Source organism: Notolabrus celidotus, chromosome 6 (assembly GCF_009762535.1).
Source record: "Notolabrus celidotus isolate fNotCel1 chromosome 6, fNotCel1.pri, whole genome shotgun sequence".
NCBI classification, from domain to species: domain Eukaryota; kingdom Metazoa; phylum Chordata; class Actinopteri; order Labriformes; family Labridae; genus Notolabrus; species Notolabrus celidotus.
This window is the reverse complement of record NC_048277.1, coordinates 24,301,682-24,328,105: the sequence shown is the minus strand read 5'-3', so window position 1 is coordinate 24,328,105 and position 26,424 is coordinate 24,301,682. Positions and strand designations below refer to the sequence as shown.

The following is a 26,424-nucleotide window of genomic DNA, read 5'->3' as shown; positions in this document are numbered from 1 at the left end:
TTATAGTTTCAACTCGGCTAAAATGTGATTTTTTATTATAGCAAAAATATCGATATCATATTGGAGGTCAAAGTATCGCAATATATTGGTGTATCGATATTTTTTCACACCTCTACTTGTAAATATTACAAAGATTTTCATTCTGAATCTGACTCTTCTAAGTTTGGGATTTGGTAAGCACACTTTCCATGTAAAATAAAAATATTTCAAATTGCTAAGTTTAAAGTTTTGACAATTTTATTGAAAACTTGCCTCTTGAAACAGAAATCAGACTTGCGTATCAAACATACAAACCTTTGGATTACTTTGCATAGACACCGATCTCATACCAACCTCACATTTTAAGAAGACTTTGTGCAAACTAATACATAAGATGACAAAATGTATCTATTAACTGTGAGAAAATCAACTTGGAGAAACAATGATTGATAGCACTAGAGGTCAGTAAGATGCAACAAATCACAACATTACATAAATTAGTGATTGTACCGTAATGATAATCAAAAATGAACATACTGCATCGTGAACAGGTCATGGCATTTTATGAAACAGGTACTATCCTAACTAAATGATTATAGTATACAAATGAATTGCATAGAAAGAGTAATCTAAATATTGCTTAATTTTCTTATCCCATTAAGAAATACATTATAAACAAAAACTCAAAACATTTTAAGACCACTTTGGCTGCTTTCTAAGAGGATTGGCAGTGATGCAAGAATACTATACTGTGGAGTAAGAGTAAAACATTTGGTAAATAACATTTCTTTGGACACTCAGATCTCCACTCACTCCTCTGATATTTAAGTTAAAGTTCAATTTGTAACCTTAGCGGGATGCCCACGTAAGCCAGCCATGCTATTAGAACACTAAGACATGAAGTAAAATAATATCATTTAAATGGCATGATGATAACAATAGGACAAGACACTGCCCTAGATAAAAAATGTCTACTTACTTTTGAATATCGCACACATTTGCCAAGGAATACCGGCTCCTTAAAAAATGCAAAAAACTCCCCTTTTTAAATTTTAACCAAAAAAAAGTTCATCTTCAAACACACAAGCTCAGCCTGGTACTGCAGGCCGGATATATAGCATGAAAGGAGTAAAGAAAACAAAAAGGTCATACCTACTTAAAGAGATATATTGCTTAAAACACAATTAGTGATTGTAAAATCAACCCCAGATTTTACTGTACAACTTTTACCCACTTTACTTATTATATTGCCGGCCCATTTCATAGCTGTTTACAGATTTATTTAACTAAATATAGTACATTTTCATGGGTGTATTTGAGTGATTCCAGTCTTAATCTGCACATGAACACACATCACATAATTTTCTCTAACATGACCACATGTGTTTTCCATGACTCCAGTTGTGTCCGCTGCTGAAATTTGCTGTTAACAGGGATTTGTTTAGTTAGCTACATCCATTTAGGAGTAAACATTTGCAAGAGCTCCTCCTCCGTTGACTGTGTCCTTTCATTCATGGCACTCTGCAGTCTCTTGTCTTCACTTTTTGCTGCGGTAGTGTGCAGCCACCACCAGGTAGCTGTCAGGTGTGAGGTCCTTGATACTGGGGGACTTGCTAACGCTGACGGGGGAAGTCTTGCTCTCCACCCGAGAGATTTGGAGCATGCGGCATGGGTCATGTTTCAGCAGGTAGCTCTCAAAGGTCTCCCAGCCTCCGCCAACACGCACCATCACGTGTTTGTTGTGCAGCATCTGCAAAAGAGAAACAGGATGACAGTGTCACTTCTGATGTCTGTGTGTCAATAGAGGGCTTTACTTTGTTAATACCGACCCCTCTGCTCTATAGGACTAATGTCATTTCACTGATTGAAGCTTTCCCTCTCAGGCAGAAGCTGAATGAATAGTTAAGCATGGCTTTGATGTGTGAGCTGATTGATAGGCTGGTTTATGTCCCAGGAGGAGAGCTTACTCCATCTCTAATCAGCCTAATGTCTGGGTGAGCAAGCTCAGAATGATTGATCCATTTTACTGTTTGATTTCTGGAATTACCAAACACAAGTTATGCAAGCAGAGAAACGCTTTGAGCAAATTGCTAATACAAACATGCTTGCATACTCACAAAAGCAATGCAAATAAGCAATTATGCCAATACTTGAAAAAAATGTGCACTAAAATCCTGACCTGATCAAAGCAGGAAATCACAGAAGTTAATATGATTCATCCTGAGGAGAGCATGAATGTCCAAACCAACTTCTCTAAAAAATCATCAAGAATCTACTGAGAAACATCCCTGAAAACTACAAATGCAAATGTCAAGGTAGCATCATGAGAAATGTTAAGTGGTCTCTAAAGTCTTTGGGGTTCATCATCAGGGAACCATGAATGTCTATGCAACGTTTTGTGCCAAAGCATTGGATAGATTTGGGAAAATACTTTGCTGAAGAAAAAACTTTGACCTTCTGGTTTTTAAATTAATAGGAGAGTCAGGGAGTCATCATGAAGATGCATCTTCTGGGGACCAAGAAGTTCTGCACCCAATGTAATAGTAATGTTTTGGATTATAGGAGGATTTGATGCTGATGGACGTTGGTGTTAAAGGAAAGTCAGCAGCTCAACAAGGTCATCACAAAGATTCATCCTCTTTGGACCAAGAATGTCTGTGAAATATTTTATATAAATAGATTTTATGACATGGCGCAGATTTGGCCTCTAATAATAATATAATACATTTTATTCAAAAGCGCCTTTCTTAACACTCAAGGCTACTTTACAGAGGGATTAAAACACAATAAATAAAATAACACAATAAAATAAATAAAAACAACATGCAAGGTAACACCAAGTTAAAATGAAGCAGTGAAGTTAAACAGGGAATGCAGCTTGGAAGAGATGGGTTTTGAGTTTTGATTTGAAGAGGGGTAGAGAGTCAATATTTCTAATGTCTGGTGGGAGTGAGTTCCAGACAGATACAGGGGGGCAAGGTTGTGGATGGCCTTGAATGTGTACAGGAGAATTTTGAAGGAGATTCTGGATTCTGCCTAATGGTTAAGTTGCACATCCACATAGCAGGCAGCCCAGGTTCGATTCCAGCCCACGCTCCCTTTCCCTCATGTCCTTCCCCTACTCTCTCCCAATTTCCTGCTCTGTCCACTGTCCTCTGTTCTCTAAATAAAGGGGTAAAAGTCCAAAAATATAACTTAAAAAAAAAACAACCCTGAAATGTTAAGATGCTGCTGGTGTCACAGGAAGAGCCACCAGTTCAACAAACTTGCTGTGATTCATCCCCATTGGGCCATGACTGCCTGCACAATATTTCATGGCATCTAATAGTTGTTGAGACAAAGTGTTGAACAAACTGGTTTAGTGACAGGCCAACAAGCTGACACCGACATCTCTTCACACAAGCTGCCAGCATCTAACAAATATGATATTTGATCACTAAAAATGACGATATACGCTCTGCTTACACACGGAATTTCATGCATTGTTTATTCATTGTTCAATCTGCAGTATTTGCTTCCAAAAGGACGCCACCTGCAGCATCAGGGCACATTCCCAAGGTTGGGTACCATGGCAACGTTGGCCATTAGAATAGAGAGATGGAGGAATAAAAGGCTCTGGTATATTGGAAGCTTAGACTCACATTCCCCAGTGTGCACACATGAAACACGTCTGCCTCACTAAGGAGCCTTATCAGCCCTAAACCTCGTTAACACATCATTACAACTCAACTAAAGCAAACCTGTATATGACAAATCTTAATCAGAAGCATTAATAAATAAAGAAGCTTATTTTAAAGAGTAAAAGGAGTGTGTGTTTCTCTTTAAGAGCAGAGGGGTTTCAAACTAACACAGAGCTGTATTGTTTGATAAAAAGGGTAAACTACCTCATGAGATTGTCACCTCAGCTTGGCCAGTTATGAGGCTTCCTGCCCTCCAGCAGCCAAACATGCAACATTTATAAGCCTCTTACAAGAATCAATCAAGGGGGCACTGGAGGGCCAGAGCTCCCAATCATCAACCCCAGGCCTGAAGGCGCAGTGACTGTAGGTTTAATGGACCTGTGTGATGCAGAAGGGTTTCAATCACACTGTTTTGGGACAAGACCCTTTCTGTAGCCCATTCCTTCTTCTCCTCTTCCTCACCCTCTGCAGCCCAAGAGAAGGACAGAGGCCTGAGGGGCTGAACTCGGACAGCCCTTTCCACAAACACTGCCATGTCACTCTGCCCCCCTTGTTGAGGCTACAACCACCTCATTTATTGCAGGAGCTGAGAAGGTCAGTCTCTCAGGCTGGATAGATGATTATTGTGGACTAGACTCATATATTCGCTGCATGGCCCTGTTGTCCTGTGCAGACAGAGGCTCGGCCTTACTGCATTCATGCCTTTTCAGTGGAAGCAGCTGCTGGGGGGACAAAACCATCCAAGGAATTTTAATTAAAGCATCTTGACTGTGAAGAGTGCTGGCTCAGAGACAGAGGAACAGAGGTTTAACACTTGTTTAGAGACTGATCAAATGACGTTTCTCACATTCTGTAACTTTGACTTATGCATACACAAAAAAAAACCCCAAAAAACACAACAGTACTGTTATGACATTTGAGAAATTTAACATAGCTAATTTAGTTTACTATAACGTCCAGTACATGTCCCCCTCCTCTTTCTTTGTTTGTGAGGTTTCCTGCATGTTTCTGTGACTTAATAATTCTATTTCAATTTAATTTCATGTTCATATCCATCCTTTCCAAGCCCTTGGAAGAAATGGTGTGATTTATTTAAGATAAGATAAGATATTACTTTATTCATCCCCCGGGGGGGAAATTCAGTTGTTACAGCAACCCAGACATAAGTACAACCAAGAAGAAGTTTTAATAAGTAAAATAAAATAAGTAAAAATAAAAATAGATAAATATAAATAAATAAATAAAGATAGAATACAATCTAGATACAGTTGTGCTCATAAGTTTACACACCCTGGCAGAATGTATGATTTATTGGGTAGTTTCTGTTGTCATTATAATATAAAAGAGTAAACACAGTTGTTTGATAAAAATTATGCTTCACCCAACCACTAACCATGAGTGAAAAAAATAGTTTTTCTCTTATCATTCATATTCTCTGAAAAATGGCCAAAAAAAATCCCAAATTCTGCCAGGGTATGTAAACTTATGAGCATATATATGTATAGACAATGTTACAAATGGAATTTAGATTACTTGCAGTAATTACAGGCAGTATTAAAAATGATTCAGTAGTGACAGGTTGACATGTTGTGATTTCTACCATATATTGAAGCAGATTTCCGTGACTTGATATGTAAGGCAGTGTAGATGATACACTGTACAGCAGACAGCATCAGAACACCGTGAGCCACTTGTCCTTGGTTGCTCAGCAACACATCGCCGACTGAAGCATTCAGTCTTTAAAAATGCATCAAATGATGATAAAAATATAGCTCTTTAATGTGTCTTGTGTTTTCTTGTAACCTGAAACTAGATTTTTTTTGTTACCATTAATATATTAACAGAGCTTTGTTCATACGTAGCTTGAAATGATTAGGGTTTAATTTGGTTTAGATTTAAAACAGCAGTTGCAATATAATGTGCTGACAGCAGAGGACATCCAAGAGTGAATTCTTTTTGAACGTCTTCACATCCTGAGGATACCGTCTGCATGAATCACATTCCTAGAGGTGTGAATCCTGGTTGTGTGTTGCCAAGAAACCAGGATCTCAAGGGGACCAATGCTACTCCTCTAATCTGCGTTAGCCTCCATTTTTCTTCTCCAATACAACCGAGGGGCAGCACTGGGTGATACAGTTAGTTAAATATTTTCCCTTTTAATAACTTGCTGATCGGACCATATGGAAATGTGTGGGAGTGATTTCATTTTATAGCTCGTGAGCCACATTATGTTTGGCTGGAGACAGACATTATCAGAACACCGTCACCAGTAAGTGAGAGCTCACAGCAAAGGCGGGCACTACAGGCACAATGAGTTGCTTTTATCCCCAAGCCAAACCCAAGTATCAAAACACCACCATATGCTGAGGGAAAGGAGAGCAACTTTTTAGTGCAATGTGAAACCGTATTGTTTTCAACACAAGAACAGATGTGGATTAAATCCGCAAATACAAGAAGCAGTATCATTTTTGAGAAGTTTTCCCCGGTTTGTCAAAAATGAATTGATTATTGATTCATTCAAAACCGATTTTTCAGAACATTTGAGGAGGGGTTTTGTTCTTTAAAGCTCTTTTGAGGAACTTTTAGCTGGCATGAAATTAAAAGCGATGCCTTTTTATGACATACAAAAGCAAACAAAAACCACAAACAACACTAACAATTTCTGTGTTGTAATTGTTAATGCCTGTGACCACTGCGAGAAGATTAGGGTGTAAGACTAGACAATTGACAGCTTGCTAAAGAAACTGCTCCCTCAGATCCTCCGACAGGTCCCTTTTGGAACTTCCAAGGGCAAGTTAAAAACCAGAGGCGACCGGGCCTTTGCAGTCAGTGCCCTGTCACTCTGGAATGACCTGCCTGAAGAGATCAGGCAAGCCACATACTTGTCCTCTTTTAAAAACACACTTTTTTAAATGTACTTCTTAACTCATCACTGACTTTTTAAATTTCTGCATGGTTTTTATTATTGTTTTTTACTTAACTCATTTTAGCTGTCCTTACCTTTGTCATGTGCTTTAGTGTTTTCACACACTGTCTTGCACTCTGTCAAGCACTTTGTAAACATGTTTTTAAAAGTTGCTATATAAATAAAATGTATTATTATTATTATTATTATTTTTTTTTTTTTTTTTTTTTTTTTTTTTTTTTTTTATTATTATTATTTTTTTTTTCCCAGTGCAATATTCCCAGTGCATGATATATTTGACAACTAATAGAAACAAGATGAGATTTTTACATTTTTGCCATGTCATCTACTAGTGTTGGTCCACTGTGTTTTATGAGGTCTGAAGTCAACGTAACCATCTACAAGAATATTTTAGAGCACTTCATTCTTCAATCTGCTGACAAACTTTGTGAAGATGCCAATTTGCTTTTCCAGCAGGGCTTAGCACCTGCCCACAATGCCAAAACTTCTTAACTAAATGGATCACTGACCATGATAAGAAGTTGAAAATTTCTATATTTTCAATCCTTTTTTGAGTGATCTTAGGAAATATTCTAATAATTTTAAATGCTGGATTTCTGATTTTCATAAGCTATATGGGATATAGATTAGTTTACTTTTTTGAATTACATTATTAAAAATAAAACATTTTCACGATATTACACATTTAAGTGATGCACCTGTATGTCCAGGACAAAATTACTTTGTCCACAGGGGAACCAAAATCAACACAAATAGAAAGTTCCTTGTTTACCAAGTATCTGCAAGTACTGGTTACTTTACTACATTTTGCATTTATAATGTGATGCATGTCTGAACAAAAAGCAAACAGTACACCAAGCACAGCAGTGGAAGAACATTTCTGACTATTTTTTTAATGTTAAGGTAGAATACCTCAGTGTCAAAGGAAAAATTAGGAGGAAAATACAATAACTTATTAATATTAAATAATTCAATATAAAGGCTTATTTCACTGTTAAATTGATATGTCTATCATATAAAAATGCTGTTAAATATGTATATAAATATTAGTTTATAAATCCCGAAAAATTGACGAGTCAGCTAAAGATACTGGTTGTATCATGTGCTTGTAACGTATTGATCTCTAGTCATCAGTAATATAAACGTCAAATCAATGAGGAGGAATAAAAGGGACGATTTTAGCCCTGAAATATAGTTATGTGTAAGTAGCAGAAGTAGTATTAAGGTATTAAGTAAAATAAAAAATATCATAAAATGTACCTTTAGTACAGTTGATTAATGTGTAGTTATAATAAACTGCACTTCTCTTACCATATACTGCCTATATCTTATTTGAGTATCTAACGCTCAGAGAACTCATAACTGTATTTTGAGGTGAACACATTTCTGTTGGGGTATTTGAATTTAAATAGCAGTAGGTCTGCAGTAAAGGATTTAAATTCTTTTCACCACTGTTCAAAAATAAAAGCCTTTAACTAGCACCAGATGCTACATGAATCTAAACCTTGTTGTTATAAACTCACCCGAATAAAAAGCATCTTCTCTCCCACACGGTATCGACCCTGTGAATGCCTCTCCACACAGAATTTATTCAGACATCTGCAGGGCGGGTCATCAGCGATGTTTCTTACCTGTAATGAAAAAAACCAAACAAACACATTAACACATTTCCACCTCAATATCAAAAGTAGAAGCAGAACAGAGGGTAACACACTGCTGACTTACAGCATCATCCAGCAGCTTCCCTGTACTTTTCTTGCTGGAGCTGACTTTGGTTTGAGTTGGAGTAGGAGACGGGGAAGGAGATGAGGAGGGAGATGGAGGGAGGGGCTGTGCTGGGGATACAGGTGATGGAGGTGGTGGAGGAGCTTTCTCTTCTTGTTCAATCTCTTTCTCCAGTTTTATGAGGCCAGGAGGCTCCACGTTGTATCTGGACCAAAAGAAACAAAAGCTAAAGTAACTCCACACTGTAACTGAGTACTGAGTAAAGATAAAGACAGAGACGTAAAAGGGTAACTTGTCACGGATAAACTGTATTAATTACATAGAAAATCTAAAAAAGTTAGGTCATACCTTGATGCTATCCGTCCCAACTCTAAAAGGCAGAGACACACTTCACGTGGCTGCTTATGAAGAACTACAGGAAGAGATGAGTTTTACTGTTAGGTACTTACTGCAAAACACATGAACTATATCTTGTAAACCAAAGCTTGATCGTAAGGCAACTGGACTGGTAGAAATTCTTGAAGACGTTTCACCTCTCCTCCGAAAGGCCAGTTGCCTTAAGGATCAAGCTTTGATTTACCATGACCTGGATGACTGAGAACCTTCACATACATATATCTTGTAAACAGGCAATGAGTGAGGATGAGTGGCTGCATGATGGAAAGAGGCACATTAAGGTGAGCTTACATACTACATGCATTCAAACTACTCTCGCTGCTGCAACCATGTCATCCCAAATCAAAGAGATTATATACAACCCCTACCTGGCATGAATACATTCACGCAGGGTTGAGGTGTTTACTCTATACATGATGTACTCTATCCATCAAAAATGTATGACGAGGCAGTGAGAGAGGGTACAAGATACATGTGACACAGCACGCCATGCATTTAAAGACAAATATCCACTGCATGATAGCAAACCTTGACTTCTTACATCTACTGCTGAACTGTAAATCCACCAAGAGAATAAAGGAAGAGAGAAAAGAGGAGAGGTGTTGATTTTTGCAACATTTGCAACATACATGTGTACTGCATGTAACAATGTAGTGTTTATAGCTTACTCTCTGTGTGAAACTTGGCCTCAGAAATGATTTGCATAGTCAAAATTGCTTGGTGACGGCCAACCAGCCATTTGTAAGATATTGCAGGAATGTACATATATTTCTGTCACAGGCAGGGTCACGTAGTGTTCATCAGATTGCAAGGATCATATTTTAGTCAAGGCATATCTTCACTGTGGAATATTTCATTGACATAACACACAAAGAAATCCCTGCTATAGATTAGAGACATACACTGGATAAGAAACTGTATGTGCTGATGAGGAAGAAGGCAAAATGTCCTTGGCTGAGGAAAACATTTGCATAGCGTTGGCCTACTTTCTCTCTAACTGACATCCGCTTTTGTTTTACTTCAGACATTTCGTGCATGAAGGCAACATTATAGAGGCTCATGTCTTAAAGTTAAGTGGAGCCGCTCCTATGTGCCCTTCTGAGATGTGTGCAGATGTTAAAGAAGTTGACAAAACCCTGGAGATGTGAGTCCACTGAGCCTCAGAGGGGAGGAAAGGGAAGCAGTCCAACCTGCCTGACACCCTACCTGCACAATCAGGCTATTCACACGGGATAGAAATCTGAGTCCAATGCAGCAGCATGACCAAAACTCACTGTATTGTGCTTTTTTACTGACCTCCTTTTTTTTCTTTGTTTTGTGTTTTTTTTTTTAAGTTTTTGGCTGCAAAAGAGTACACTCACCTAAATCCTCTGACTCAAACAGACACGTCTCTCCAACTCCAACCTTACGACACCAGGACAGGAAGTTGGCTGTGTTGTCCCGTGCAAAAAAGGAGCCAGAGGGAGCGCTCTGCCGACACGGTATCTTCCGATTAGGAATACTCTGCTTAAGACAAAAAAAGCTGTGTGGATTTTGGTTCCAAAATAGTCCTAAAACGAGTAATAATCCTAACTCTCATGGAGGAATATTACTTACACAGATATATAAACTTTCACTTTGTAAACAAAACAAACCTCCACCAGGGCGACTTGTCCTGCCCAACTCCCTGAATTTCCCATCAAAACATAGAGTCACACATTTTTTGATCTACACTGATTTCTTCCCCATCTGCTGAGGCTCTGGTTTCAGCTCAGGATCAAGGACTTTCTCCTCACAGATCAATATGGGAGATGGCGGGTTAGGCTACTTTACCAGGCCTCTTACGATTGGGGATCAAATGACATGCTTATGGGTTGCAGCCCCCACGCAGTCTGTTTCAGGGAGATTTATGTGCCTTGCTGTGGTTTTATGCAGGATATGTGCGTCTGTGCTATGAGAAAGGTGCAGTGAGCTCATGCTGGAAGTATGCAGGCTTTTGTGGGTATTTTTCTTTTCTTTCCAGGCTCTCTCTTTCACTTTTTTTCTGAAATCCCCTTTGTTGTGGAGTTACTTTGCATTCCTTTAGTAATAATGACAGCCACATTACCGTGGTCATTTGCTTTAACAATCAGGATGACATATTATATTTCTGTGGTGGCTTGCAATAATAAATCTGCACCTTCAGAAGACTCAAAACTCATAAAAGAGATTAAAAAGATGGTGACCACTTAAATGTCGTCACCCCTATCACTCAACACCAGAATTATTCATATTTCATAAATGATTCATATCCTGATTATTGTAGGCCAGAGAAGCTGGTGAATAGCTGAAGTGACTACGTCCAGGTTTTCTACAGTCTCTAGTTTGATCTAGAAAATGGAGATGATGTTTTATAGCCTGTGTCAGGTTAAACTGACATTTATACATTTGATTAAAGCAATATGTAACCAGCACAGGCATGTGGATATTAACCTGCAAGGAGGACCAAAGGCCAGTGATTCTAGCTCTACTAATGTTAACCGCACTCAACCAAGCAGCAACCTGTGGTTTAAAAACATGAGTCTAATGTAGAATTGCTAAAAACTGCAGTTCATCGAGGGTCTGCTTGAGGCTGGCTCCGGAAGTACCGGAACCCACATACACACCAATTCAAAAAAGCTGATATTTACAGCAGAAATAAACATGTTTACAGCCAGGTACAAAAGACGAGTGTAGTCTGGATAGCTAATTTCTTGATCAGCACACACTGTGAGGGGGACTTTTTTTTTTCTAACGCGGCAATTTCGAAGATATTGAGATTATGAGTCTTCCAATAAGAGGCTTGATTGATAGGCGGGAACACTGTGGCTGCAGCAATATGGCTGCCGTCAGCGATTGGCCTCAAAAAAGCGCTTCAGAAACAGATGGGTGAAGTCACGGATACTACGTCCATATTTTATACAGTCTGTGCACTCACCAAACCAACTTGACATTGTTTACGAGCACACCTTATGATCACGTGTTTAGCTGTAGTAAATAAATTGGGCTAAATTGGACTGTTTTCTGGTGTTTTCTTACCTGTAGACTACTCTGTTAGTCTGAATTGTAATTTTAATCATAGGAAATCAGTCACCTCAGAACATCACGACTTCAAATACCTTATAACTCACACTTTTCTTTCTAAATGTAATAATTTCTGTAGTCCTGCAGCATATTGCCAACAGATATACTTACCATAACCTGCACATTTCAATATGCTTGCTTTCTCGCAGAGTTACATGAGAAAACATACCACAGCTCATATGCTACAGCTAGCAGTTGGCTATGGTTAGCAAAAACAAGGGTACACAGGTAGCTCTTCATTGTTAGCAAGTTGTGTTCTTTGAGAGGGTGAGGGGTCTGGTGGGCATATTGACCTTCAATTAGTCCTAGCCAAGAAACAATCTATGCTAAAAAAAACAGCTGCTTGTATTTTTATTTATAAATTATATAATGCTGCTGTTGGTAGGAATGGTGTAAAAAACGTTACTTTTTTTCTGCTGGGTTTGGAGAAAAGGTCATAATACCCATTGGTACTCATCTGTAAGTGAAGTAATTTGAGATTATGGCGAAATCTCTGTGTTTTCCAATGCCTTTGTATCAAGCAATGTTATTATTCCCCTCGTTCCCGTCCTGATTGGTCAAGAGGAGGCCCCATTACATCACCCTGATTTGCTGGGAAGCCACTACTTCCTCATTGAACGGGAACAACAATCTTTTGTGGGCGGGGTTACGACAGCAGAGAGGGGAGGGGTAGTGTTGACATTCAAAATCTCTCTCAGAACTGATGTTTATATCACGACTATCAACAGCAGCTTTAATTTATTAAAATACATTCAACATTTTATTTATCTAGTTTTAAAGCACTCTGGGAAGATATGACAATAACTTACCTTATCTATTTATCAGATAGAAGTGTACATAGTGTGTATACATCTGTAATAGTAGCCATATTTTATTCTATTTTATTTTATTTTATTCTATTTTATTCTATTCTATTCTATTCTATTTTACCTTTATCATTGCTATTATTATTGTTATTATATTTTTTACTATGTTAGTACATTGTTGTTTTCCCCTGTCCCATGTTGTAAGCTGCTGTAACAAAAGAATTTCCCCCAATGGGGGACCAATAAAGTATATCTTATCTTATCTTATCTTATCTTATCTTATCTTATCTTATCTTATCTTATCTTATCTTATCTTATCTTATCTTATGTGCTATTGGACAATTCTTGGTTTATTATTCTTTTGTGTCATGCTAGGCTAACAGGGTGCTTGCTAGCTAACACATATCGCAAATAGATAGGTACAATTTTTAGTATGACAATAGTAGTTATTGAGGCGGTTGTATAGCACTTGACAAATAGGGGTAATGTGGCAAGAAGAAATATCACCTTCAGTCATCTGTGGCAGATACCAATTGAGCTAAAGTCGTGGGAAGATGAGCAGCAACTACAAAGGGATGTTTCTCTGCTGGAATCACTTAGGTCGACCTCAAAGCGCCAAACCAGCGTACAGGACTTCAAAGTAGATAAAGGTTTCGTTTAAAGTGGTTTAAAATAAACAACTACTGCTCATAAAGAGCCACGGTCAGCTGCTAAAGCCACAGTTGTTTGACATCAATTATGAACTTTTAATGACATAAGATGGTACAGAGTATCAGGCAAAGAGGAGGGGATTAATCTTTCATGCTTCATTTAACTATAAGCACTTCATGTGAGCAGTAAGTATCCATTATACAGACAAACGGTGATAAATCATGCTTTTGCAAACACCATAATAACTTAGTTTTATTTCAAAGCCTGTAGCTCAGGGTAAAACCACTATCTTTGTGCTTCTAGGGCTCCTATCTGTCTCTTAGGTCTACTCTGCTCTCCACCATCAATAGGCCCCTCTATTTCAGTGTTCCACCGTGACTGACCTCAAGTGTTTTCTCACATCTGTGCAGCTACACTCACACTGAGATCAGGAGATCTGCCGTCATCAGCACAGTGATACCTCAGTGCAAACATCAACAACTCAGAGCCAACTAAAGACTGTAACTTCCTTCCCGCTGGACAGAAACACACCCTGATCTGTGTTTCCCTCCGCTAGAAACATGAAATCCCACTGGGCACCAGATGTCTGCTCAATGTGAAAGCAAGTATATGTATGTCATCTGTGCATTAATGTTTGCAAGATAATGTTTTTATCATATCCAGCACCAGAGAGTGAGTGGATTTTATTAAACTTTGAGCCCTTGTCAATGCAATTTTTGGGTTTGAAGGCTACTATTCGTGCAAATGATCTCAATGTAACATCTCTATGGGCTTTCAAGTGAAATAAGTGATCAGTAGCACACTGAAGAAATCACACTTTTTCGTGGCAGCTTTGATGCTGATACAATCTAAAGATTTGCACCCTAATCTTTTGTTTTCTGGAGCACTGACCCAGTTAACTACACTGTAGCACATTACTACTGGTTTAAATTACAGATGACGACATGCAAGGTAACCCTTAAATATTTTAAAATTCATTAAACCTTCCCCCAATGCTCATATGAAATGAACGTTTACCATAATGCTGCCAATTCTCACTGTAGACGTGGGGCCCCCTCAGCTAATGTGTTCTAGCAAACCTTTACTTTCTATTTTTAGCTGTCTTTTTTTTTCCTTTTTCAGCCTCCCAGACCCCATCCCCTATCCTCCATCCAAACTATTATGCATAGGTTTCTGAATTTGTGTAGCTTCTTTTATAGATGGGATTAATGGTTATTGCTGAGCTGACAAAAGCTACCAACAAGTAAAATCCAGGACAGAGTGGATATCAAGTTCAGTATCAATTAAGTTGTACTTAAGTTTTCAGTGACTTTTGTTTACTCTGCTTAGAATTTGATACCACTAGTTATTTGAGAATGGAAGTCTTTTATTGATCTTATTGAGGAAAACCTAATACTTGCTGTTTCTCGTCTCTGTGAGTCAATATAACTTCAATACTAATGATTTTAAGCAGCCTGAAAATGAAGGGGATTTCAATAGATTAAAGTAAACTACTATTATTTAAGCTAAAACGTGTTGCTTTTCATTTCTGTATTTTTTGTTTTTCAAATTTTGAGGAAATATATTATAATAGTTTTGATCAGAGAGATGTTGGTCAAAATTGTCCTATAAATGGCTGCCTAAATGGTGGATCTTCTCTCACTGTCTAAAATCTATTGAGTTATGTAAACCCAAAGTTGATCCAGGGGCACTTTAAGCCAAGATGTGACATCCTTATTATTATTTTCACTGTACCAGATTACTGCAATCTCCAGGTTTTCTGTACCTTGCTGTTTCCATGAGCAGCCAGGCCTCCATTACTCTGCCTGAACTTCTCCTGCAGTGTCTCAGCCAGCTGGCACAACAGGAAGCCGTTGTCCAAGCGATCCATGAAGCTCTCTGCTGTGATTTCCAGACCTAACCAGGGGACACATAAAGAAAGCAAAGAGTCCAGCAATAAATCCAACATAAAAACACTCATTTTAGAATATATATATATACTGTATAAGGATATAAAATACAATTTCCAGACCCAATGTTATTGACTCTCAGAGACTGCTTGGCTGATTGAGCTTGGCCTGAGTGGCTGGGTTTAAGCAGTGCTGCAGGATCCAAATGTGCAAATATTACAACATGACTTGAGGGAATCTTAGGGGATTTTTTGGTTGTGTAGCATGGGGTGGCAAAGACAGGGTCACATGCAAAGTGGGCGTCAGACTGTGCACAGTAAAGCCTCATTATCCTGCACGGTTGCAGAAATAGATTAGTGATCAACATGTGGTGTCCAGTTGACTGACTTCCAGACGACCATTCCTTCTCAGTTAGATCATCATGAAATAGGAGGTGGTGGCAGGGGGGTGTCTGTGGAAAGAACCCGTGGAGATTTTTTTAAAACCCTTCTCTGCCTCTTATAGGAGGAGGGGTCTTGGGGGTTTGACGTTTAATGAGTTCCAAATGTTGTGATTGAGCCCAGAAAAGAGAGATTGAAATCTTGAGAAATACTAAGTGAGCTCTCGTCTTATATTCTCATACTCTCCCTTGCTCAATGAAGACCAAAACTTCCCAAGGGCTCTCAGAGAAACACCTAAACTCTAATACTAACTCCTATAAATTGCTCACAACAACAGTATGACTCATATGCCTCCCACTAGATCATCGATACACCGCGCTGCCCCCCCTCCACCTGAATGTGTAAGCATGTCGGTGCCTTGTTCCAACAAACTGTCCAGATAATGTGTATTTACTGGAAACAGATGGATGCTTCTGAAACATGTGTGTCCAAAGGTTTGTTGTCCTTGATCCCAAAGCACAGCAGCCCAGAGCTTTCCAGATCAGCTGGTTGAAGTGCAAAGACACAATAAACGCAGTCCCCAAGAGATAACAGAGAAGATACTCAAGTTGTTAACACATGCAGGAGTCCGTTTTGGGACTTGAACAGGCTTCCAAAAGATTTGAGAAATTATTGTTGGACTGAATAGAGTCTGGAAGGCATCCAGCAGAGTAACTATGACCAGTATTAACTATATAAAATGTAGTTTCCGATAACTCAAAAGCATATTCAGAAGCAAAACCATAAGTAGATTGGTCTCTTTTTAAAGACTTTAACAAAACATGGGGATAAAATACTTGTTAACAAACACTTTGCCTCTAGTAATCCAGTGAACCATTACTGTATTATTGATATAAAGCCTAATCTCCTGGAGGAATCTGAAGAATTTGCATTTTGCTAACAAACATATCATTGTGTTGTCGGTGGTATTAAAGCTAAAGAACCTGATTGGCAGCTTATCAGGTACAACATTAAACTTATTTACTATTAATAACTTTTTGAGTTATAGAATCTACTTTTATATACCTCGTGCATAAAAATCAAGCGGCAACCTCCAGTCTCAAACTATGAAGCCAATGCGGAAGTGTTATAAACTGCAATTCATCAAGAATCTGCTTGAGGCTGGCTGCAGAAACACCGGAAACCACATGGACATGAATGGGAAAAAGATGATCATTGCAGCAGAAATAAACATGTTTACAGCATGTTTCAAAAAACGGCTTGGCTCTACGTAGCTAATTTCTCTATTGGCACACACTGTACGGGGGTGAATTTTTTTCTAACGCGACGGTTCAGAAGATATTAAGATTGCGATTTTTTGCCCCACCAGGAACAGATGGGTGACGTCACGGATTCTACGTCCATATTTTATACAGTCTATGGTAAAAATAAACCACACTGAGTCATCATTAGCTAACCTGATTTGTCTTTTCTTTCATCACACTCACCCTGTTAAATCTAAGACTTCAATTTCAAATCAGATCCTGAGAGTGCGTCATGAATTTTTTTTTTGACTGTAACATCGTTCAGTATGTACACAAAAAAGAGTCATTTATTATGTTAAAGAAACCCTACACAGAGCCTCTGCTGATTTTCACTCTGCTTCTTCTTCTCCAACACTGGGTGTGCCTCATATGAGAACTCTTAATGACTCCCATTATTCACTTAAGATGAACCTATATAGCACAGAGTGTGACCAATGAATCTCATTCACAAGTGTTGGGGACTTTCAAATGGACTGTAATGAGGTTCAGATTGATTCCAGCTCCCTGCACAGGTGCTTACATCAGCTATACCTGTTCGATTAATGTTGAAGACGAGGACATTTCCCAGAAGCTATCTGTAAGGCATTGTTTTGAATGAATCAGCAGCAGCGCCTTGTATTTGTAGGCCAAGTTAATAATGTTTGTGAAAATTAATAATTGACCCAAAACAGAGGTGCTTTGTAGCTATGATGTGAAATATAGTTATTAAAAAATAATGTTGTGAAAGGCATTATTCCAACACAACCTGTATAGCTATATGATATGTTTCATTAACAGACATTAACAGGAAGGATTGAGTGAGATGCAAATACATATGCATGCATGAAATCAGATGAGTCATGTTGCTTACCGAGAATATTGTTGAGCCACAGGGCGAGGTCTTCCTTCATGGGCAGCAGGCTGGCTTCATGTCTGCTGGCCAGCCACTGGTGGTACTGCTGCATGTCTGTGAGGCCGGGCCTGCTGGGCTGTTTGGGGCTCAGGGAGCTGCACATGGTTCCCTACTGACAGCCTAAAGAAGAAGAAGAGGAGGAGAAGGAGGAGGAGGAGGAAGAAGAGGAGGGCAAGTTACACAAAGATGACAAGCACAGTGATTCAGCCATCTGTAAGTAGTGTAAATAGGAAACCTGGAAAACGATACAATAAGGTATCATCTGTGTAAAAAAAGTGCATCAGATCTACAATAAATAGGTCATACCCGGAGACCTACAATGTTCATGTAGGTATAAATATTTCTATGTATTGGTATGGAAGCTTGTGTGTATAATGTACATTTATAAAGGTCCAAGGATGTCTCTATCATATTCTAATGAAAGAATAAATTGACTAAACTTTAAACTTCATATTCATTATAAATTAATCTGTATTATTAATCTATAATATACTGCATATGTGAATACAAAGTAAGAAACCAGGAAAGACAATCCAAACTTTGTTTCCAAAGTCTAGGGTGGTTTCATACGTGTCCTATTGACCGATCAGCAGTAACACAAAGACATTTATTTGGCAACAGCATTTCATAAAACCAAACTACTTTTTTTAATTACTAAAATTATCCATTGACAAACAAAATACTTGCATTTTAATGTCCTAATTGTAGACTGATACATCATTCCAAGCTTCTACTGTATTCAATTTAGCTCTTGGGGAACAAGTTGTAAAGGTTATGATTTGTCATGCTAACATCCAATGTAATAGCTTCCAGAAGTTTTTTTTTATTGTCATGCATGATCTAATATTATCATAGCCAGTTATCTACAATAAAGAGAGCCAGAGTTTGGACCCAATGTTCCCAACAGATCTAGGGAAGAATAAAGGAGACAAAGAGCCCCAAGTGTTTTTGTCCTCCACACCACAATCCTGGTTTGGTTTACCTGATGACATGAAATGCTCTCACTGACCCTGACACTCAGTTCCTCTTCGCCTTTTCACTAGAAAAGAGACACTTTTTCCGCAGCCAGACTCATACAGTGGGAGTTCTATTCAGTAAACAGCCGACAGGAACAAAGAGCTACTTCAGATTACCCTGCACTCTATGATACAGTCTATCATAGCGCCTGAATCAATCCAGTCCAGTCCTCACTGCTGCAGGTTTTATTTTTCAGCCTGATGAAGAAACTGCATGACATCAATACTGAGAGCAGATATTCAAACCGCTACTTATGAGCTGATCCTCAAAGCCTGATGCAGTATTGTGCTAATGTATGCCAAGTGTTCACTCAAGGAGCTTTAATGTGAGGATGTTTAGATCCTGTGTCACTCCATTAGTGGTTTTGCTGCTGAGACAAGTGAGTAAATGACAAAACAACTGGGCACCAGATGTAGGACATGAGCAGAGTGACAGCACACTTCAGCAGTTAGAGAGGGGCAGTGGGCCTCTACACAATACACACTGACATCATGGGGAAAAAAGTGTGTCTGATGCAGAAATGGCTACTAGTATCTGTTATGTGTGTTGCTGTCTGTACCATAGACTGTATAAATAGGCGGCAACCTCCGGTCTCAAACGATTAAGCCCATGCGGAAGTGTTACAAACTGAAGTTCATCGAGAATCTGCTTGAGGCTGGCTGCAGAAACACCGGAAACCACATAGACACCAATTCAAAAAAGACGATCTTTGCAGCATTAATAAACATGTTTACAGCCTGGTTCAAAAAACAGCATGGCTCTACGTAGCTAATCTCTCTATTGGCACATACTGTATGGGGGGCGAATTTTTTTCTAACGCGACGGTTCAGAAGATATTGAGATTAAGAGTTTTTGCCCGAATAAGGACATGACTGACTTGACTCCTGGAAGGGAACACATAGCTGTTGGCTAGGAGGCTCACACTCTGCCTCTTTATGTCACACTATGCCTGGTTGAGTTCCGCATTTCCAATATGGCTGCCACCATCGATTGGCTTCAGGCAGCTCTCAGAAACAGATTGGTAACATCACAAATACTACGTTCATTATTATTACAGTCTATGGTCTGTACATCTCCTCTATTCACTCTGTTCTCTCTCTATGTATCACACCTCCTTGGCAGACGGCTGTCCCCCAGTGAGTCTGGTCTTGCTCAAGAGTTCTGCCTGTGAAATGAAGTTTTTCCAACTTCTTTCTTGTTGTGGATTAAAAATATTTTAAACTATATTAAACAGAGTCCAGTCTACACTTGCCCCAATAAGTGTCACCAGCTAACTTGTTTCAGGATTTGTAGCAGTAAAAATAATAATTGATGATATAGACACAGACAAAGGAAACTTCAAGGATTAAAAATGGTGTCACCACAAAGATAAGAAGACTTTTTAAATACTTTAATTATTCCAATGGTGGTTTAGAATGAGAAAATTTGATTTTAAGAAGATAGAAGACAGACAAAACGGGCAGAAGCTATTTTCTAAAATGCTCCAAATTGTGATTTTTTTTTTAAAGTAGGTCACAAAGAGCCTGACATCTTTTCTTATTTATTGTAACAGAAGTCTTCATTACACAGATAACAGGTTTTAGATTTGACAGTTAGATTGTTTTTATCTTCCTGTATTGAAACTGTCATAAAACCTGTTGCCTCCAGCTCTCCAGAGCAGAATCAACGACCTTCCTAACAGTAGGAAAAAGCATCAGGATATTTGATGCAAATCATACGAAGGATTTATTCAAACAAGGAAGTGAAGCTGTGGGAAACAATTGTTTCATAGTCTGAGAGTGCTGAAAATTTCCTCTGAATACTGAGTGAGTGTATCACAATGTGAGGAATCTGACCTTTAAAGCTGAGGAACATTTCGAGGTCCCTGTGGAGTCGGCAGTAACCATATCTCATTGAGGTGCAACACTGGACATCAGGACCTTGATGTCCAACCAAGGCCGTCTTATCTTCATGAAGACAAGAGCTCCTGGATGCACAAATACTAAACTGTGGAACTCAGCACTCACACACAGGTGCTACATTCCCACGTCCACTGTGGTGAAGGCTGACGGACAGAACAAGGGCACTGGGACAACTTCTGATGTCTCACAGGACAAGACTCCTTCGTACATGAGCATTCACTGGATTTGTATTTAAAAAGCAAAGAAATAATAAAAAGAGTATTTGACCCTCCAAATAATTCTGCTTTACAAAAAAGTCAAATTCTTGGAATTCTTTGTATTCAAGTAACCAAAAGGAAACCTTTTTTTCACTAGAGTTATGGGTAGACATGTGCCAAAGATTAAACAGCTCACTTTCCATTGTTCAGACTTATCTAGGCTGTATTCTCATACTGCCTTTTAACTTTTCCCCCAGTAAAAAATCCCAAATAAACAACCAGTTATTGTTAAACATACCTGGTTCCTCTCACCAAACTGTAGCCTGACCTTTGAACTGTGTGGCCAAAAACACAGCCAACAGCAGCTCTCTGCTCAGCTTTATCCCCTGTTATAGACTCGGAATCTAAAAGTAGGCTCAAATGGATCCAGAAAAAGATAACCCTGACTGCCCAAAGATATTCAAATACACAGAAATATCCAAATATATATGTTATCTCAGTCAGGACAGCCTCGTGACTCCAGGGAAGCTGTCATAACCTGCCACGGTCGGCTGCAGATTGCTCCAGGAAAGGGCATATGGATGGGAACGCGACTGCTGAATCACATCAATTAGCAAAAAACAAGAGCAGCTCTGTCCTCATAACCCTCACAGCCCCTTCATGCCTTTCTCCTTTATGGTTGAAAACTGGTCTGGGAGCAGATTTGTGCATTCAAATGAAGGAAGTCAGCAAGTTTTCACTGCAAAAATGGGCAGTGAGGGAGTGTTGTATTCAGCTATCTCATTGTGTCAGCTGTGTGGTCTGTAGAGCTTCCAGGAGAGTGATTTAAGTACGTTATTGTTCTGCACAATCTCACATATAACTATGGGAGGCATACAATAAGCCTACAGCACAGTGTGTTTCTGCACAATATCATGTTACACATTCCAATAAAACTACTCCTGTGTTAATTGGTGAACCACAGAGTGTCATAAATCATGAGCTGTGATCCTACACTGATTCATTCTTGAATTTAAATCATTGAAATGCCATTAAAACCCTTTGTCTTGTAAAAACTTCAATAATCAACAAAGTGCTTCTTAGCACAGACATGTCAGGAATACTTAAAAAGTAAGAGTATCTGTACAGTGTCTAATTTTAGTGTGATAAAATGTTTTAATACAGTTTGGCATTAGCCTCTTAAAACCCTCGGCTGCATGTTTGTTTAATAGCTGTAATAAGATTTTAAAGCTTTCTCCTCCTTTACAACTTACACATATAAAAACAACCACAACATACATCCACTACTCTGGAAATAGGATCAAGGGAGGACGCCCCAGCAGAGAAGCCACTAATTAAAAACAATACTAAGACTGAAAAGAAGATCTGTCAGGTTTTTTCAGATGCTCTGAAATACTTCTGAGATAAAAAAAAAAAAATTTGAAAGCTTTTTGACTGAAAACAAAACTGAGACTACTTTCAAGTAAGAGTAAACTACAAAACATACAATTAAAACTCACAACACTGGTGAGACTAGCTTGGGAGTTTAAAGTGCAAGATTAACTACACCCAAAAACAGAGTGTGCATAGAGACTTGAAAAACTCTGGCAATAATTCTGCAGAAAAATGTCTTGCATGAGACCAAAATAAGGCTCCTTGTCTGTGCTCACCCTGAGGGTTCAGCTCGCTGATTGTGCACCTTCCTCTCTCTCGTCCTGTGAGCTGCTGGATCCCAGTTTTCATGCTTTTCAGAGCGGTGCACCGACCCACAGGTTAGGCTCCAAAACACTGAATCAGTGCGGGCTGGGGAGGTCTTTCTCACTGCGCGTTTGCACAACGATCTAACCGCACACACACACATAGTATGTTCACACAGCACGCTAGCTGCTGCTGCTGCTGATGGGAGGGAAGTTTGATCCTGTTGGCACTGCCTCCCTCCTCTCCCCGCTTTGTTTCGCTTCATTATGACATTTCTGGACTCAATTAAGAGGGTCAACGCGAGAAATTCAATCCATCGACACACATCATTTACTGGATGTATGTGGGGGTTTGTGGGCTACAGACCCTGTCAGATTTTTAGCTACGTTTTCATTGTGTAAATATGAATGAGACAGTTTTTGTTGTGATCACATGATAAGTATATCAGTGGAAACATATGAATCATGAAAAGGTCTGCTTTAGGAAGTGCATGAATATAAGTTATTTTTTGTAAATTGAATGGACTGGACTTTATCTCTAAAATAGTATTAATTATATCGTGTAGATAATTTATTACACAAATATGTACACTGATGATGTGTACATTAAAAAGTGTGGGGGGAAGCTGGAGTGCTATCTAAGTCTCAATGCCTCAATTATGCACATCTTTTTATTGAGATACAAACAAGGTATCCATGAAGCCCAGTGCTGATCAGTCACTGATATTAGAGGATGTTATAAATAAACACCAAACGCAGTTAGCAGTCACAGGTTCATGGGAAAAGTGAGAGACATGCGCAAAGGGGAAAAAAAATAACCATTTACTGCACATGGTAAATAAGTGAAGCATGGACCTACAACAACAGCCTGTGTTACTGTTTTGCTTTTTAGGTTAAAGAAAAGATCAAGGTAAACAAAAAGCTAAACAAAAACAATAAAAAAACAACAACAACAACAACCATTATAAAACAATCCCTACCCTGTCACTGCCAGTGATTATTTAACTATAATCCACATCTACTTTTTTTTAATGTAAAACTACCTCTGCACTACTCACCACTGCACTATTATCATATTATGTTTAGCCTGTACATATTAGTCATGCCTATTTGTTTTCTTTTGTATTTATAGTTGATGTTACTGTTATTATTATATTTATGTTTGTATTTGTATGCCTTACTCTTATGCCTTGTACAAAGAGAGCACAGTTTACCAAGACAAATTCCTTGTGTGTTCAAACATACCTGGCCAATAAAGCTGATTCTGATTCTGATTCTGATTCTGATCTGAAATACTTTCCCCAGTCCTATTAAATATCTAGTTGTACATCTGGAAGAGAGAGATGATGAAGCTGCATCTGAATCAGGGTTTTCAAGGTTGTGTACAGAGTTCAGAAAAGGTCCCCAAATTTCAATAAACTGTGCATTTGAATGTTGGAGTGAGAATCCTATTTTAATTCTGCACATTTTGCCTCAACAAATAACTTTTGCTTTTATTTTGAAGGACACAAAAGTTGGTGAACAAATGCACTCAGTTGCGCATGCGCACTGGAGGAAGCGGCACCAGAAGTCAACCCGACTAGAGAATGACAAGTGAGTACAAAGGCTTAAATGTAGACTTACTCTTGATAGTCGTTTAAGAAGGTGTAATACTCACTTTTACACTCACTACGTGACGCTACATGTTTTTAAAACCCTACTTATTCATACATATATTTTATTTTGAAATGTGCCACCGGAAGTCCTGTCAAACAGTTTGTTTACTTGGCGCTGTTCTGTCTCAAACTAGCTTCCAGCTAACCTGCTAACTAGTCGCTTGTTCGGAAACGTTTGCTGTGGTCGGTGGAAGACAATTCGGGTAATATTTGTGTCTTCCCTCCGCAGGGAGTCTCCAGCGGCTCTCTCGGGCTGAACTATGTACGTAGAGAGCGCCACATGGAGGCGGTGTTGAAAAACTTAGCGAGCGCGGCGGAGCTGCTAGCTGTAGCTGCGCACAGCTGTGTGGTGGAGCAGTGGGATAAACAAACTCTCACCAGAGCAGTCCACTGGGCACGGTATTGCGAAAATCTCTTTTCCAAGTTTCACAACAACCCTGCGATCAGGAGGATTATGGAAAAGCAGCTGCAGCTCACAAATCAAAGTTTGGGAGGAACTTTTCCTGTGTACACTGAAATCTCCTTCTCTGACCTCTCCCAGTGTCAGCACCTGCTGCTTGCTGGGCTGTTGAACAATCCTAATCTTCCAATCTCCATCGTTAAGATACTCTTTGACGCAGAGAGTCCTGTAAACACCAAACAGAGTGAGTATCAGGATGTCACCGGCTTCTGCAACCAAATCATTCAATGCACATCAGCTTGCAAAGTCCTGAGTCCTCTCACAGACCTGTCAGCTGTGGGTGCTGGTGCTGAAGTGCAGGGGGTGATGCTGATAGAGAAACTGGGCGCTCTGTTGAGCCAAGGCAGTGAAGCATGCAGGGTAGAGCGCTTTTTAGACTCTGCCCTCCAAGGACCTGAAGGAGAAGCCGAACACTTCTGTTTGGTCATCGCTGCAGCTTTGCTGACGACCCAAAACTCTGCAGCACAAACTGCTGCACATGGTTTTCTCTTGGACTGGCTGCAGAAAAAACCCAGACTGCTGCAGCTCACGTGTTCCTCACTACCTTCCAAACTTCTGACTGACCTGGCAAAAGAGCACCTGGAATTTAAAGACTCATACTGTAATGTGCTGAAGAAGTGGGCCTCTGAAATGGAGTACAGCATAACTGAAGGTGACTGGGTTCAAACCAGCACAAACCAAACTGTGTCCTTCGAAAAACTGACTGAGCATTTTCAGGCCTTGTTGTCCACCAATTCCTCTCTGAGGGAGGATGTGGAAAAAGAACTACATGCTTTAAAAATGTCTGATGGAGACTTTGATGTCAGAGGTCTGAGTGTTTGGGGAGACCTACTGTCAGTGTTGAACAGCTGACTGTCAGTCTTCTGGTTTCTTTATGGCTGTATTGTTTACATGTATTTATATCTTGATGCAGTTTGTTGAGATCTGAGTGTGGATATTAATAATTTAACATCAGTACTTAATATTTAATACTTCATGATGCCAAATAAAATGTTTTGACAGCACCACTTAATAAAAGCAGCAAAGTGAAGTTTGGCAACAAATGCTTTCTCATGTATCATTCTCTACTTCCTGTCGGATAGTTTCAATCTTCATTCTGCCACTTTTATTCTTTATAAGGAACATGGGTAGTATTGTGAGTGTGGATACACTATTGGTAAAATAACTTTGGTTTCCTTGTGTAAATGAAAAAAAAAACAGTTTATAAAAACTGATCATTTGTAGACTTTTGTTGTCATTTTGTTCACTTGTGCATTGTCATCATTACAATGACATGGCTGTATGAATTGTCATGACATAATGTATTGGACAATGTACAATGTACAATGTGCAAAATCAGTCAAAAATGAATAAAAAGTTGACTAAAAAAAAAATGTACAAATAGAAATATAAAATTGCCAAAACAGTGCAATACTTGCAGTATATGGAAGTTGTGAAGCAACTCAGTGTAGATTCCACTGAAATCCACAGTGGATTCTTCTTTCATTGATATTCTTGATGCTTTATACTGTATTCTTTTCAACTTTACAATACAGTACACAATTAAAAAATAAGTAACAACACAATGTACATATTTACAGTTTGGGCAAATATTAAAAAAATGAATAAATGATGACATTACTGGAAAATAATTACACTTATCATATTTTTTTAAAACGAAGTGCTTCTTTGTTTAATCTGATTTCCTCGTTTTAACAGGTAGGGACTGATTCAAATGAATAAATGTAAAATGGAATAACTCACTGGGTTTGGACAGATGGTAGTGTCACGTGCTGCCTTGTAATGAGACGTAGCACTTGACCTGACTGA

The 26,424-nt window shown here is 38.9% G+C and overlaps 2 protein-coding genes across 3 annotated transcripts; one reads left to right on the top strand and one right to left on the bottom strand.

The window, feature by feature from the left end:
• Positions 1-215: 215 nt before the first annotated feature.
• LOC117814009 (growth arrest-specific protein 2) lies at positions 216-22,697 on the bottom strand. 2 transcript variants are annotated; one of them, XM_034685113.1, is made up of 8 exons: positions 22,474-22,697; positions 17,668-17,829; positions 15,010-15,140; positions 10,068-10,212; positions 8,659-8,722; positions 8,311-8,515; positions 8,109-8,216; positions 216-1,729 (listed from the first exon to the last, which is right to left on the bottom strand). In XM_034685113.1, the coding sequence occupies exons 2-8, from the start codon at positions 17,810-17,812 to the stop codon at positions 1,517-1,519; spliced, it is 1,011 nt and encodes a 336-aa protein (XP_034541004.1). In that variant the 5' UTR covers positions 17,813-17,829; positions 22,474-22,697; the 3' UTR covers positions 216-1,516. The 2 variants fall into 2 exon arrangements, with proteins under 2 accessions (XP_034541004.1, XP_034541005.1); XM_034685114.1 differs by having other exon boundaries at positions 10,068-10,209; positions 22,474-22,694.
• Positions 22,698-24,004: 1,307 nt separating this feature from the next.
• Positions 24,005-25,658, top strand: fancf (FA complementation group F). Its single transcript, XM_034685112.1, has 2 exons — positions 24,005-24,093; positions 24,385-25,658. The coding sequence occupies exon 2, from the start codon at positions 24,436-24,438 to the stop codon at positions 25,465-25,467; it is 1,032 nt and encodes a 343-aa protein (XP_034541003.1). The 5' UTR covers positions 24,005-24,093; positions 24,385-24,435; the 3' UTR covers positions 25,468-25,658.
• The last annotated feature ends 766 nt before the right edge of the window (positions 25,659-26,424 follow it).